Genomic DNA, 15,544 nt, shown 5'->3' on the forward strand with positions numbered 1-15,544 from the left:
CTCAATAAACACTAATGAATGAATCCCCTGGTTTCCAAACCTGTGTTCTTTCTAGCACAGAGCACTGCTGAGCTTACTACTCTAGCTTAGAATCAATTTGATGAACTAGCCTATTCTTTTTCCCAGGTTGAAAGATACCCCAGAAGGGCCATCAGTAGCTCCGGGGCCCCCTTTGTTTTTGTTGTTTTAAGATTTTATTTATTTATTTGTCAGAGAGAGAGCACACAAGCAGGGGGAGCAGCCGGCAGAGGGAGAGGCATGCAGGACTCCATGCCAGAACCTGAGCCAAAGGCAGACGCTTAACCGACTGAGCCACCGAGGTGGCCCCCGAGGGCCCTTTTTTCATGACTGAATAGTTTGGAACAGCTCTGCCAGGGGGGAAAAAAGATGGCCAAGCCATGCATTTATGGGATGGGCTTCTCATCTGTATGAAATTCTGCAGCTGTCTGAAACAGATGTCACAGAGAGGTAACATTGCCAAGGGCTTGTTGACATTTGCAGCATTTTTATTAGCGTGTAAACGGCTGTGTTTCCTGGGGTGCTGAACCAAGGGTTGGTTTCTTTCTTTTCCATCTTTTACTAAACTAGCCTCAATTTGCAGTACAATCTGCCAGGAACAGAAGCCACATGGCATGTGATCACTCGTGGCGCTGTAGTATCCGGAGCACAGGGGAAGCAGCACAGAGAAAAGGCAGGGGCTGGCTGGCTTTGCCCTGTCCTCCATGCAAATAGCACGAAGGGCAGCTTTTGCACTGGAAACACACCAGGATGTGGCCTGGGAGCCATGGCAGTGGCTGGTGTCTGTAAAAGGCTAAGTTCTGGCTGCCAAAGCGCATCCGCAAAAGAGGCAGTTCCCTGCCTTAGGTGTGCAGAGCCTGTAGCACCCGCGGATTCCTGGCCTGGGCTCACGCCGCAGCCAGTTGCATTATTAATGGCAAGAACTACGGAGCCTCCTGCCAAGGTGGCTGGAGTGATTAAAATGGATTACTGTCAAGACGACAGGCCACGGCAAAGCCACTTGTGGATGCTGGGTTCACAGGGCACTTGGAGGTTCCGTGGCCAGGGGAGGCGGAGAAGGAAGAGGGAGAGGGGGAGGGACCACAAGATTACTAATTAGGCTCTTCTCTTGGGGAGACAGCAGCCTCCGATGCTTTCCTGCAAAGTCATTAGTTGAAGATTAAAAAAAAAATGTGCTGTGTCCCGAGAAACCAGATTTTGGTAAAACCTTCACTTAACCAAAATACCTAGTGTACATGCACACGTGTGTGTGTGTGTGTGTGTGTGTGTGTGTGTGTGTGTAGGAAGTAGCCTGTAGTTGTCGATTTACTGATGACCAATCAAAAGATCTTTTCTGTGTATCAACAATTATTGCACATTATTTACAACATTTGTTGGGCCAGACAGTAAACACAAGGTTAGGAACCTGTGCTTTGCAGGAAGACACATCTAGATTTACACTTCTGGGTATATACCCCAAAGAACTAAAAGCAGAGACTTGAACAGATTATTTGTCCCCTGCCCATGTGCAGAGCAGCATTATCTACAGCAGCTAAAGGGTGAAAGTCACCTGTGTGTCCACTGATGGGTGAATGGACACAGTGTGGTCTCTCCATACAAGGAAACATCATTCAGCTTTAAAAAGAAATGAAATAGGGCGCCTGGGTTGCTCAGTCATTGGGCATCTGCTTTTGGCTCAGGCCATGGTCCCAGGGTCCTGGAATCGAGTCCCACATCGGGCTCTCTGCTCAGCGGGGAGCCTGCTTCTCCCTCTCCCACTCCCCCTGCTTGTGTTCCCTCCCTCGCTGTGTCTCTGTCAAATAAATAAATATTAAAAAAATAAAAAGAAATGAAATTCTGACACGTGCTATAGCACGGACAAACCTTGAAGGCACCGTGTTAATGGAAATAAACCAGTCACAACAGGCCAAAACGCAATGATTCCACTTATGTAAGGTCCCTAGAGGAGTCAGATTCATAGAACAGAAGGTTAGGTGGAGGTTTCCGGGGCTGAGGGGAGAGGGAAATGGGCGTTAATGTTCCGTAGGTACAGAGTTTTAGTTTGGAAAGATGAGAAGTTCTGGAGATGGATAGTGGTGATGGTTGTACAGCAGTGTGAATGTGCTTAGCCCCTGAAATGTACACTTAGACATGGTTAAAATGGTAAATTTCACGTTATGGCATCTGCCACGATAAAAAGAAAAATCTCCACAGCTGTGTGATCTTAAGCAAGTTACTTCACCTCTCTGTGCTTCAGTTCCCTTATTACAACATGGGACTAATGATAACGTTTACCTCAAAGAGCTGCAGTGATGTTTACAAAGGAAGGTGTGACAAGAATCTTAGCACAGGGCCCACACGCTACAAGGGTCTGTCGAGTGTCCGTGTTAAGACAGAAAACATCTCAAAGGCAGCCCGAGTTTTCAGGATGAGCAGTGAGAGTGCAATTCAAGTCAGTTGTCACTGGACAGTGGATGTGGGGGATGTGTCCTGAGCTCCAGCCACACAAAAGGAGGATTTTTTGTTTTAATTCCTGATCTCAACTCATTTCGTTGTTTCTTCCTAGCAAATGCTAACGTGCCTGTCCTCAGCGCAAGGGACCAAATGAAATGGCACCTGGAACAAGTATTTGAATTCTCTTGGTCCCAGTATCCCCACAGTGACATGAACTGGATGAGGACAGTGGTCCCCCAAAATTGGAGTTAAGACGGGTCTTAGGGCTGAAGCCACAGCAGTGACCCCAGGAGCTTGTTAAAAATACAGATTCCTGGGGCGCCTGGCTGGCTCCGTAGGTTAAGCACTCGACTCTTGATTTCAGCTCAGGTCATGATCTCTTGGTCGTGAGATCGAGCCCCACATCGGGCTCCCCACGCAGGCTGGAGTCTGCGTCAGATTCTCTCTCCCTCTCCCCACTCATGTGCTTTCTCACTCTAAAATAAATAAATAAAATCTTTAAAAAATATATATATACAAATTCTTGAGCCCTACTGCAGAGACCACAGGGTGGGGGCCTAAAGATTCAGGACTCTCCCCAGGTGATTGTGATTAGGTGTTGGGTCCATCTGACCAGGAGGACCCCTTAGGGGTTCTCCAGGGCTGTTCTCCATCTTGGCCATATCTGAAATCACCCAGGAAGCTCTGGAAAATAGCTATTCTCAGGCTCCACCCCGAGAGGCAGATTTAATTGGTCTTTGATAGGCCCCAGGCATAGGGATTTTAACTGAGTGCCCAGGTGATTCTCCTGTGTGGCCAGTTCTAGAACAGCAGTGCTCCCCCTTAAGCATGCACCAGAGTTACCAGGATGATGTGCAAAGCCACAGATGGTGGGCCTCTCCCCAGAGCTTCTGGTTCACGAGGTCTGGGACGGGGCTCCAGAATATACATTTCTAACAAGTTCCCTGAAGTGGTTGATGGTTTCTGGATTGGAGGACACACTTGAAGAACCACTATTCCTTGCTACTCAAGGTGTGGTGGCTTAGACCAGCAGCAGAAGATTTACCTGGGAGCTTGTTAGAAACACAGACGCCAGGGTGCACCGGGCTTGCTGAGTCAGGGTCTGCAATATGATTCGTGTTTGGGAAGCACTGCTCGAGAAACAGCTCTGTTTTTGAAACTTCCAAGAGTTCCTGCTTTCATTGTATTTGGGAGGGGTGAGATGAAGGGCAAGGCATTTTTTTCTAGAGCGGGAGGGAGGCTGAGGCGGGGGAAGGAATGCGGGCAGCTCAGCCTGGAGCAGGCAGGCCAGCGTCTGCTCTCTGGCCAGACTCCGTGTCTGCGAAGGAAAAGCCCAAGCCACTTCCGTGCACCGCGCATGCTTGGGCAGCCTGGGCAGGATTGATTACCTTGGCATGATTGTAAATATCCACACAGTTGTCAGTGTTAACGCTCTTTGCGCAGATAATCTCACAGTGTCGCTGCAAGGCCTCCAGCTGGAAAAATTTAGCGGCAGACAGAAGCTAAAAATCATAAGAAGAGCCTGTCAGAGGTTGGGAGGTTTATTTCCATAAAGGGAGGACGGTGGTGGGGAAAATCTCCATCTTCCACAGAGATGTCCCAAGGAAAAGGGCTGGGGGCACAGCGGGGGGTCTGTCACTTTGAAGCACAAAGGAAACCCCAGAAACTAAGGCACAGGGATAGAACTCTGCTGCGGGCGAATATGGCAGAGGGAAGGAGGCTGAAGGGAACCAGATTTAGCATTTTAGCAAAAATGCCTGCAATTGTTATGTCCAGAAACAAGGGTGAACGCCCTTAGTTAGCAAGACAGACATGGATGCTGCGAACTCCCTCTGTTCACCCAGGTGTCCTATACAAATGTCACCTCAGAGAAGCCTCCCGGACCGCCCCACCTCGGGTCACCTCCCTCCGTCACTGTCTGGCCTCCTTCCCTTGCCTCAGTCTTCCTTCGAGCCCTCCTCTCAACAGACAAGATGTCATGCCTGGCGCCCTCAGAGAGCCCAGGGGCGGGGGGGCAGGGCTCTCCGTCCCTTTGCATCACTGCGGTGGCTGGGCCCCTGGGAGTTTAAAGGGACTGGCTCTGTGGGGAAAGGATGGGGGCGGGCGTGGGCGGCAGGGTGAGCTGCTTCTTGGTGACAAGCTCTTCTGCATCATTTATATGATTTATATGTGCATTCGTTATTTCAATTCTAAAATAAAAACAAATGTGACAGAAGAGCCTGCGTCCTCAGAGGGTAGCTTGGTCTGCAGGTGGAGAAGTGTCAGTGCAGAGGTTCAGAGAGACGAGAGAGGAACTGGGGGGTGGGTGGTGGGGGTTGGGGGGAGGTTACAAAGGGAAGGATAAATGGGTCACACAGTGAATACCCAGCCTATGGCCCTCCAGGTGCCAGGAACTGTTGCAGGCACATTATAAAATCCTACAATCTTAAAAACCCAGTAAGGTAGATTTTGTTATTTCCATTTTCAGGTAAGGTAATTGAGGCTTGGCGAGGTTAAGTCATGGCCAAGATCACACAGCTCTGCAGGAGCAGAGCTTGGATTGAAACTCGATTTTTCCACCACTGTGTGGGGTCATCTTTTGACGGGCTGACCGTGCTGACATCTCTAATCGGCCAGGTGCCCAGGACTTCAGTCACCTGAAAAGGATCCTGGTTCCTTTGCTTGGGATTATTGGAGTGATTTTGGCTTCTGGTTCAAAGCTCCCAGCTTTGAGCAGGAAAACCAACAAGGGCTCCACTTTGAGGAAGGAGAAGGGTCCCTTGGCCTTGGGGAGAAGGGAGCAGAAGCAGGCCCCTGGACTCAGAAGGGGAGGACAGGCTTGACGGAGAGGTAGACAGCAGATGGGGTGGGGGAGCCAAGGAGCCTCGGGAAGGAGGGACGGTCACCGGGAGCCCTTATAATGGGCTCCTGGCAACCACATCAAGGGACACACTGTGATTTATGTTTCCTGGTAACAGAAGTCACCAAGATAGCTCCTGATGGTGATATTTGTGCCCCCGCTGTGCCTAGAGCTAGCCGCAGCCTCCTCAGTAAGCCCCCTCTACCCGCCCCCAAGCCTATTAAAATTGGATTTTGCAGACTTGCTACCTAGCACCCCAGCTCTCCAGGAAGGGGCTCTGCCGAGAAGCCCTTGGGAGGTCCAAGGAGGCAGGCAGGACCCCAAAGCCTGTAGCTAAGAGAAAACCCAACACAGGTGCCCCCAGACTCTGCCAACACATGCCAGTGACCTGGGTTTACAGGGATGCCTTACCTCCATTATCTCGTTGTTTTTAATGAGCAGTGACTCTGGGCCACCATAGTAGAGATACTGCATGACCAGCTGGAAGAAAGGACACAGAGAGCAAAGCGTCAGTCCGAGGGCAGCACAGACACAGTCCTCTTACAGCCGGGCAGTCTGTGTGTCCCTCTAGAACATCGGCTCCTGCCGGATCGTTGCCTTGTAGGAAGAGTTCCCCTTAGGACACTTCTTCCTCATTGGACAGTTTTCCTTATCGCCCGCTGCCATTTGTCTCCCCGTGGTTCTGCTGGGTTCCAAGCGCACCCCAGCTCTGCTCTCCATCATAGACGGCAATCACAGCTTTCCCCTTCCACGTTCCCCCCCATTTGGCTGCCTCCAAGACACTCGGCTTAAACAGCCTGCACCAGAGGCCATTCCCCTCTGGGAGCATGGCCCACTGTGACTGGAAGATTCTCCTTAAGTCCCAGAGAGGGACTCTGGGTTACCATGGGACCACCTGCTCCTTTTTACAGCTCAACAAGATGTGGGGTGTAGCCGTCAGGGGTCGGGAGTTTCATTGTCTTGTTGATGTGAACGGTCCTAGCCAGGCTGCTCAGACCGTCCCCATGATTCAGGAGGCCTGAATGGTGTGCCAACCAGAGCTTTACCAGCTGGCGTCCCTTTAGAACGAGGCCCCCGGATGTGCAGAACTGGCCGTCACCACCTCCCACGAAGCTGTTCATTTTTTAGATGGTGCACAGGCTTTCCAAGTGGGCATGGTCTTCTCCACCATTGTCCTCTGCCTGCCTTATGACACGTGGACTCCCTGCCTGTCCCCACGGTAGCTGTGCTGGAAGCATCTGTGGACTGGCTACATCCCATCTTTGGGCATTTGTAAAATGAGGCACTGGGGCCGGGATGTCTGCTATGGTCCCTTTAGGCTCCAAAGGTCTGTGGCCACCATAAGGGAGTGGTTAAGGGCAAGGACCCTGCACTCGGGCTGCCTCAGTCTCTGATCAGGCTCTGCCACTTAAATGCTGGGTGACTTGAATTAGGTTAGGCCTCTCTGTGCCTCAGTTTTATCATCTGTAAAGTGGGGCTAACATTACCTACCTCATGTGATGAGGATTACATGACAGGGAACAGCTCTAGCAAAGTCCTGGCACGTGGCAAGAACTCAGTAAATGTTAGCTCTTTGATTTCCTGAGGTGGAAGCACCTTCTTCCTGTAACACCTCTACCACCTACACTCAGGCCTTTGAGGCCCTGTGTGACTGATCTCATCTTTTGCATGCATGTTTACAAATAATAGTTTTCTTAAAAAACATGCTTACAGGGCGCCTGGGTGGCTCAGTGGGTTACAGCCTCTGCCTTTGGCTCAGGTCATGGTCCCAGGGTCCTGGGATCAAGCCCAGCATCGGGCTCTCTGCTCACCAGGGAGCCTGCTTCCTCCTCTCTCTCTCTGCCTGCCTTCCTGCCTACTTGTGATCTCTGCTTGTCAAATAAAAAATTAAAAAAAAATCTTTAAAAAATAAACCAAAAAACATGTTTATAGATTTACTGAGCTCTATCTCACATAATGCAAACTGTTTCTGTTTAAAGTGTCCAGGTCGATGGTTTCAGTGGCTTCACAATGTTGTGCAACTGTCCCCCCTGTCTAGTTTTAGAACATTTCCAACACCCCCAGGAGAAACCCCATGCCCATTACTAACCATTCCCACTCCCTCCTGGGCTGGTCCTGACAACCACGAGGGAAGTGCCCGTTCCAGACATTTCGTATGAATGGAATCCTACGACACGTGCTCTTTGATCTGGCTGCTGTTGCTTTGCGTCCTATTTTCAAGGTTCACCCTTGTTGTCACAGATCTTTCCTTCATTCTTTTTTATGACTGAACAATGTACTGCATTTTGTGTATCCCTTCATTAGCCCAGGGGCATCTGGATTGTTCCCACATTTTCACTGTTAGGAATCCGGTTGCTAAGGATTAGTTTACTTTTTCAAATCTCATCTGCCACTCTGCCCGTCTCTCTCCTCCTCATCTTGACAACATCTGCCTCTTATACTCTGACCAGTCCCAACCACTTGCCTTTAACCAAACCTATCACCGCGTTTTGTCTCAGGCTTTTGCCCAAGCTGTTCTCTCTGCTTGGATGCCCTTCCCTTCTTCTTCTTCACTTGTTGAACTTGAACCCCTCTTTTGGGATCTAGCTCAGTGGTCACATCGATGAAGCCTTCTCAGATCTCCCAGCTGCGGCCCCAGACTGGGCAGCACCTCATCCACGAATGCAGTGTAACTTCTCCCTTGAGCTTGAAGGCCCAGGTGTGGACTGTTTCTGTGTTCCCATGCCTAACACGGGGCCTGCGCCCAGGAAGCGCGCTCGAAACAGAAACACAAGCCCTCTGTTTCCCTTTTGTGCTTGAGTCTCCACGTGCTGACTTTGGGCTTCTGCCACTACCCGCCTGTCACAGAGATGGCAAAATGCTGATGGTGGTGGCCGAGACTTGGTGAAAGGATCACACAGCCTCATGGCCCCTCCGCTCCCCCATGCTGATGGGTCCCGGGGATCTACAATACCACATCAGCGGATGGCGGGATCCTGCTCTTAGGCAGGTAACAGATTTCCCTAGCTCCTCTCTTTTCTAAGGGCCAAACCAATAACCACCACCACCACCACCACCACCACCACCAGAGCCATGAGAGGAAATTCCCCAAACACAGGCTCTGCTCCATTGTTTCATCTCATTTATTCGGGTCAGGCTGCGGGCTGAAAATGCCGCTTCTTTAGAAGATGGAGATCCTGGGGCTAATGGGATTTAAATCAGGCTGCCCCTCTCCGCCTTCAGACTCTGCCAACACAGGCCTTTTTCCGCAAGGGGGCAAAACGAACCCTTAGGAGGCCAAAGGGCCTGTTTATGGAGTTGTTTTTCTTGGCAGCTGAAACCTGCACGAAGCCTGAAGCCTGGAGTTAATCGCATCCTCGGCCTCCGGAGACCCCCACTCGCAGGTGCAGCTGCGTCCAGCGCTCGCCTGTGCGTGATGCTAAACCATCTGGCGGGGGATTGGGGGGGGGAACTCCAGGCAGTTTCATTTGCTAAAATTCTTCTGTCAGCGTGGAAGGGAAGTGAACAGGCCCCTGGGAGCCTCCTTCTGGGTCGGATTCAGCCCTCTTTGGCCTATTTCAAGCCACAAATGAGGCTTTTCTTTTATGGGGACGGGGCAAGCACACAGAGAATTCCCCGGGGGCCCGCTAAACCGTCCCCCCTCCTTACAGTAACCCGAGGCTAATGTGGCCACGAAACCTTCCCCAGTCAAAAGCAATTACAGGCCTCAGAGTCCTCTAGGGCGTGCTTTCCCCACGCAGGTCTCTCATTCAATGGGTCTGCACGGCAAACATGCACTAGATGCCTTCTCTAAGGTTCCTATTACAGGAACCTCCCCAATTAGTACCAGGCTTTATGGCGTAAGTGCCCCCTTCACGAACACTGGGGAGAGGTGGGAGGTGTGCGTTTTCCAGCACTTACTTCATGCTCAGACTCTCATGGGCCTATGATTCTTTCGTCAGGGCTGGCTGACTTCAGCATCCTGATGATGCCTGGGCTCCAGCCCAGGTTCCGATGGACAGCCTGGGCACGGGCAATTTTTAAAGCTCCTCACATGACTCCAATGTCCAGCAGAGGCCGAGAAGCACCAGTTTGGAGGCCGACACATAGCCAGCATTCAAGAAATGGGGGCTGTTCTTACCACTGTCCCCCTTTAGAAAGGGGATTCCAGGACCGAGTCCCTAGGCTTTGGCACCAGATGGACTGGGCTCCCATCCTGGCTCTGTCCCTAAGTAGCACTAAGACTCGGGGCACAGGATTTAAGATTTCTGAGCCTCAGTTTCTTCGTCTCTGAAACCGGCAAGAAAAATCCCGATAACCATGGGCAAGCAGAGGTCAGTATCTCATTCATAGTTGAAGCCCCACAAAGGTTTCTTCACGGTCCTTCCTCCGTGAATCCTAAAGCAAAGCAGCAGTTCTTCTGGAAAATTTCAAACTCCATAGCCACCACTGTTCCAGAAAGGACTGTGGCCACTTGGCTGTCAGCGTGAAGTGTGGTGAGACACTGGGGTGAGAAGCTGGGTGTGGGGGCATGCCAGTGCCCTAGTCCTATGCTGGGGCTCCAGCCTCCTCTCCAACCCCCCCCACCCCAGTGGAATGGCTCACCCAGATTAGCCTTATCCTTGGAAACCTCATTCGCCCTTTCTCCCTCGCTCAGTCCCAAGTAACCTATTCTACCAGGTCTTGTGCTGAGTAGGAAGGTGATTTACGAGTTACAGCTCAGAAAAACAACAACCCACTTAAATATCGCTAAGTTGAATGCTTCCTCGTGTTGTCCTACTTGCTAATCTCTGCAAGAACCCATGACCTAGAGGTGATAATGATTAAATTGTTAAAAATGGAGGAAATGAGCCTCAAAGAGTGTCTTACCCATAGTTACTTGGGAAGGATACTTTCTTTCGAAGTTTCAGCATAACCAAAGAAATGAATCTCTAAAGGTGGAGATGCAGGCGCCGCAACAGGCTTTAGGGGCTAGTGTGAGGGTATGGTGGCTTCCTGGCAGCTCTCTGAACAGGAGGATCTGGGGGACCAGGGTCAAGTGTAGAGGGAAGAACCACCATCTGGCCTGCCTTCTCCTGACTTGGCTCATACTATGTGGTCCCAGGGAGTATTTTCAGTCTCCAATATACCCTAGGACCCAGCTGAACAGACTGATAATCACTTTCTCTCAAACACACCCCATGACTTCCCACAACTGGGCCTTTGTTTATGCTGTTCCACCCCCTGCAGTACCCCCTCTCTCCTCTCCACCAGACGAGGAAAGGAGCCTCAGAAGGGCTGGCGAAATGCCCAAGGCCCCGTGGTAGATACGGATTTTAAATAGGAAAATGCTGCATTTCAGTCCCAGACTGTAGCTCTCTCCTCCCATGTCCAGATCGGTAGCCTTGCCCCGCCGCCCTGGCCCTGGCCAGCCCCGTGTCCTGCCCCTCACACTTGCCACCATCTCCAAGCTGTCTCAACAACCCTCTTGGACCATGAGTCCCCTGCGGACCTGCCTGAGCCTCAGCCCCCGTGTGCTCTTCCCAGGGCTGTGCTTCCTGAGCTGAACTGCAGGAGACCTGGTCCTGACCTGAGTCCTGCAGATTCCAGCCCCAGGTCCCCCGACGTGGACAGCGCATAACTCTGGCTGCTGGGGGGACAGCACTGAGGGAGTGCAGTCTTTAAAAGTCGGCTGGCTCCTCATTGCACGAGGCTGACCACAGCTCTGGGACTTCATCCCTGCTGTTCTCTGCCTAGAATCTTCTAACCCCCTTTTTTGAGCCTCAAGGCTTCCTATGGTTCCCCAAATTCTCCTTAGCCCTCACTATTCCAGCTAACGCCTCACCAGGAGGGCTTCCCTGATTTCTCTGGTCTGAATTGCCAGAGCACATTGGCTCTGCTTCCTCACTCTCGCCCATCCCCACGTTGTACTGTAAGAAATTAATTACTCAGAGTTACCACCCCCGGACTATGAGGCCCCAGGGGAGGAAGATCCTTTATCCCTGTGTCCCCAGGTCCTAGCAGAGTGCTAGGCATACAGTAGGTGCTCAATAAATACTGTAGGGATAAAATGATGGTAAACTGGAGGGGGTGTGAGAAGGGACCCAGAGTCAGGGGACTGATGACTCTGCAGTGGCCAGTCCACGGCGGGAGGCCTGCAGGGAAGCCCTGTGCCCCGCACCCACCACACGACATTCCAGGCCACGGCAGGGTCTCACCTGAAAGATGGGGTACTTCACGTAACCGATCTCTATGCAGGTGCTGTCATTTGTTGGCTTGCTGGACAGGAGCGCTTTGAACCTGAACAAGGACACGAGAAGGGAGATAAAAAGACCCACAAACACATCCATAGTTTGTGAGAAACTCCACTCTGATGAGTGAGACACGTAAAACCCTGTATTCCCCCACTTTGTACCACATCAGCGACACGGCCCACAGACACCCTAAAGGGACCATCACCCCAGTATGATGCCATACTTCAATTCAAATTATTTTTTAGAAATTTTTTTTAAAGATTTTATTTATTTATTTGACAGAGGGAGACATAGTGAGAGAAAAAACACAAGCAGGGGTGTGGGAGAGAGGGAGAAGAAGGCTTCCCACAGAGCAGAGAGCCTAATGTGGAGCTGGATCCCAGGACCCTGGGATGACCTGAGCTGAAGGCAGACGTTTAATGACTAAGCCACCCAGGCGCCCCTATTTAAAGTTTTTTATTTAAGTAATCTCCCTGCCCAATGCGGGGCTCAAACTTACCACCCCGAGATCCAGAGTTGCATGCTCTTCTGACGTAAGCCAGCCAGGTGCCCTCAAACCACTCTTTTTAAATTTAAAGTTTTAACTTCAGGGGCACCCGGCTGGCTCAGTTGGAAGAGTATGCAACTCTGGATCTCAGGGTGCTGAGTTCAAGACCCACACTGGGTGGAGAGATTAAAAAAAAAAAAGTGGTTTGAACTGCTATTTCTCATACAGGTGATTGGAACAGAATGAATACCATTTGAAAACCCACCTGTCCCTCCTGCAGGACCCATCACAAGGCTGGGTCCTTCATGGGGTCCCTCCTGAGCGCAGACTTCATGCCCCTCTGGGGCTCACGGAGCTCCCTGCCTCCTGTGAGCTCTGCCCCCCACACCAACTTTGCCCCAGGAGGGCAGGGACTCTGCCTTCCTGACCCTGTGGCATCCCCAGAGCCCATGCCAGCCTGGATCTGAGGCATCATAGGTAATTAATCATCTGTGGCCTAACGACCTCCCTACAGATGACTTTCTTACAGGGTTTTAGATGTGCTTCCCTGTGATTGACGGAACTGTAGGCTCCGAGCGGGTACAGACCCAGGCCATGGAACATACTCGTACACATTAAGGAATAAGCTAAGCTGTGTCTCTGTTCTTTCTTTCTTTCTTTTTTTTTTTTTTTAAAGATTTTATTCATTTATTTGACAGAGAGAGAGACAGCGAGAGAGGGAACACAGGCAGGGGGAGCAAGAGAGGGGGAAGCAGGCTTCCCGCTGAGCAGGGAGCCCGATGTGGGGCTCGATCCCAGGACCCCAGGATCATAACCTGAGCCGAAGGCAGCTGCTCAATGACTGAGCCACCCAGGTGCCCCTGTGTCTCTTTTCTTAAACTTTTAATTTTGAAATAATGGTATATTTGCAGAAAAGGTATAAAGACAGTACAGAGCTCCTACAGGCCCTCCGCCCAGCTTCCCCTGATGTTAGCATCCTACAGATCCATGGCTGTCAAAAACCAAGACATGAACATTGGGACAACACCTCTTCTGCTTTTATATGCATCGTAACCGAAAACCACGTAAGGCACACCGCATTTTTCTCATGGTGGCAAAGCAGACATCTGGGGCTTGTTTTCAGCCTTGGGGGGAGGTAGTGGGAGACCAGGGGAGCCTGGGAAGTATTGGTCACACGCATTCATCAGCAAACATCCTAGAAGTGGGCACCCAGTATCCTCACCCCTCTGTGCACCCTGATGGCCTCCTTATCTGGCATCTCCTTCTCCTCTGTGCGCCCTCACTGATCCCAGTTGAGGTCTTTGGATAATGTGGTTCTAAATGGTCAACTCATTTCAACTCAAAGCGGAAGGACTAAGGGCCATAGCAAAGTTGGCAGGGAGAGGGCCAGGCTGTTGTCAGCTCCATAGTCAGAGGGAAAAGTCCGGTTCAAGACCTGTGCATTTCGGGTGGCTCATGCCAGAGTTCTGGGATATTTGGAGAGCAGGCATGAGACGTTTCAGGCTGGAACCGTGTGAGGACACTGGGCCGGGGAAGCTAAAATCCAATCCACACTCTGTTCCAAAGCTCTGTGCCCAGAAGAACAGATGCCCTTGCCTGAGTCACACAAAGGTGCTGCTATTTATGCTAGTGCCTGCTCTGTACTTTAAAAATCATGGTAAAAAACACATAATAGAAAAATGACCATCGGGGCACCTGGGTGGCTCAGTGGGTTAAAGCCTCTGCCTTCGGCTCACGTCATGATCCCAGGGTCCTGGGATCGAGCCCCGCATCGGGCTCTCTGCTCAGCCGGGAGCCTGCTTCTTCCTCTCTCTCTGCCTGCCTCTCTGCCTACTTGTGATCTCTGTCTATCCAATAAATAAATAAAATCTTAAAAAAAAAGAAAAATGACCATCTTAACCATTTAAAGCATACAGAAATGTTAAGTATATTCACTCTGTTGTGCAACCAATCTCCAGAACCTACTGTGTACCCATTAAACAACAACTCCCCCTTCCTTCCCTGCTCCCAGCCCCCAGCCCCGGGCCTCCAGCATCCCACTTTTGGTCCCTGTGAAGCGGGCCACTCTAGGTACTACCTGTAAATGGAATCCTACAATATTTATCTTTTCATGACTGGCTTATTTCTTTGCATAATGTCCCCAAAGTTCATCACATTGTAGCATTTGTCAAAACTGCCTTCCTTTTTAAGGCTAAATAAAATACGTATATCCCACACTTTGTGTATCCATTCATCTACTGATGGACATTCGGGTGGCTTCTACCTTTGGCCACTGCGAAGGATGTTGCTGTGAGCACGGGTGCACGAGTGCCCTCTGCTCTTGAACTCTTGGTTTGGAAAAGATCATCTTCCCATCCAGGGAAAGTACCACCAAAACTGAATTTCAGAGAACGGTAACAGCAATGGCCACACTCCTAATTCAGCTGCTTTTGAAGCTGACTGTACGTACCTGGGAGAGGCTGTGAATAACAACACTTTATGAGCATAGAATGGTCTTCCTTCTACCAGAAAGGTAACATCGGACATTTCTTTATTGTTCAGAAAATGAGGGTCTAGAACAGGAAGGGGGAAAAGGGTAGCTTTAGTGAAAGAAGGGTGACATTTGCATTCCTCTTCTGGAAAGTGCCAAGAAGAGCTAACAGGGAAACCATGGGGATAGGATATTCATTGGCAAGACAGTGACCCAAAAGGGGACAGACAGAAACAATCACAGGAACACTCAAATTACTGAAATTCAGTCTTGCATAGGAAATCATAGCTGATTTGTGATTAAAAGTAGTATTTCCTCAGAGGAGACTCACTCCCAGCCTAATGCAGGTGACTTCCAGATGTGAAAAGTATGCCCACCTTGCCTGTTAAGAATGCCACCCCCCACCTTTGCTCCTCCTTCTAGGGCTCAGCACCCTCCCTGCCTGATGGAAAAGGGGTTTTCCAGGTGATTCGAAATCCAAGCCCTTCTCTGCCAGAGTCAGAGGCACGTGAACCAGTTCCTGGCTCTCATCTCCCACAATAACAAAGAAGGTAGAGCCGGTGCTTACTGAGCCCTTAGGACGTGCCAGGCACTGTGCAAGCTGGCAGGTACATGCACCAATGCACTCGGTCCCGGGAGATAGGGACCCTTGTCCTTGTGTAGCTGGGGAAGCAGGCACACAGACGTCCAAGTGAGTGACAGGTGGAGGAGCCAGGATTTGAACTTGGGCATTCAAATTGGAGCGCCCGCCTTGTTCAGCACTAGGATTCCTCCCGCCCTCCCCACTCTGCCCCGATCTGCCTGTCATTTGAGCCACGGAGACCCACAGCTCCTGAAGGTGCCAGTCTGTCCTCTCCTCGGGGCTTCTGCTGCTTGGGGACATCCACTAACACCCCTAACCCTGACTGGGTGCGGCCTGCTCAGGTCCTAAGTCAGTCTGGACCCAGGTTCAAGGGCAAGGTGGGTCTAACCGCTGGTGGGGCTTCCTCTTAGGTCACCCACCCTGAGCCCACCTGGGCTGCGCTGCCCCAGGGAGGACCTTTAGAGGACTCTAAATGGAAGATGACTTTTCTGGGGGTTTCTGC

The 15,544-nt window shown here is 50.9% G+C and overlaps 1 protein-coding gene across 3 annotated transcripts in view; it reads right to left on the reverse strand.

Moving 5' to 3' along the window:
* The window catches only part of LOC111157627 (BTB domain containing 11), a 300,226-nt gene that overhangs the window by 5,473 nt on the left and 279,209 nt on the right, over window positions 1–15,544 (reverse strand). For all 3 annotated transcript variants that reach the window (XM_022519208.1, XM_022519207.1, XM_022519209.1), the window contains 4 exons: window positions 14,439–14,541; window positions 11,467–11,548; window positions 5,702–5,770; window positions 3,840–3,953 (listed from right to left, as the gene is read on the reverse strand). In XM_022519208.1, the coding sequence (XP_022374916.1) occupies window positions 3,840–3,953; window positions 5,702–5,770; window positions 11,467–11,548; window positions 14,439–14,541 (368 nt within the window). The remainder of the gene's footprint in view (window positions 1–3,839; window positions 3,954–5,701; window positions 5,771–11,466; window positions 11,549–14,438; window positions 14,542–15,544) is intronic.

Source organism: Enhydra lutris, unplaced genomic scaffold, assembly GCF_002288905.1.
Source record: "Enhydra lutris kenyoni isolate GAN:26980312 unplaced genomic scaffold, ASM228890v2 scaffoldscaffold55, whole genome shotgun sequence".
NCBI classification, from domain to species: Eukaryota; Metazoa; Chordata; class Mammalia; order Carnivora; family Mustelidae; genus Enhydra; species Enhydra lutris.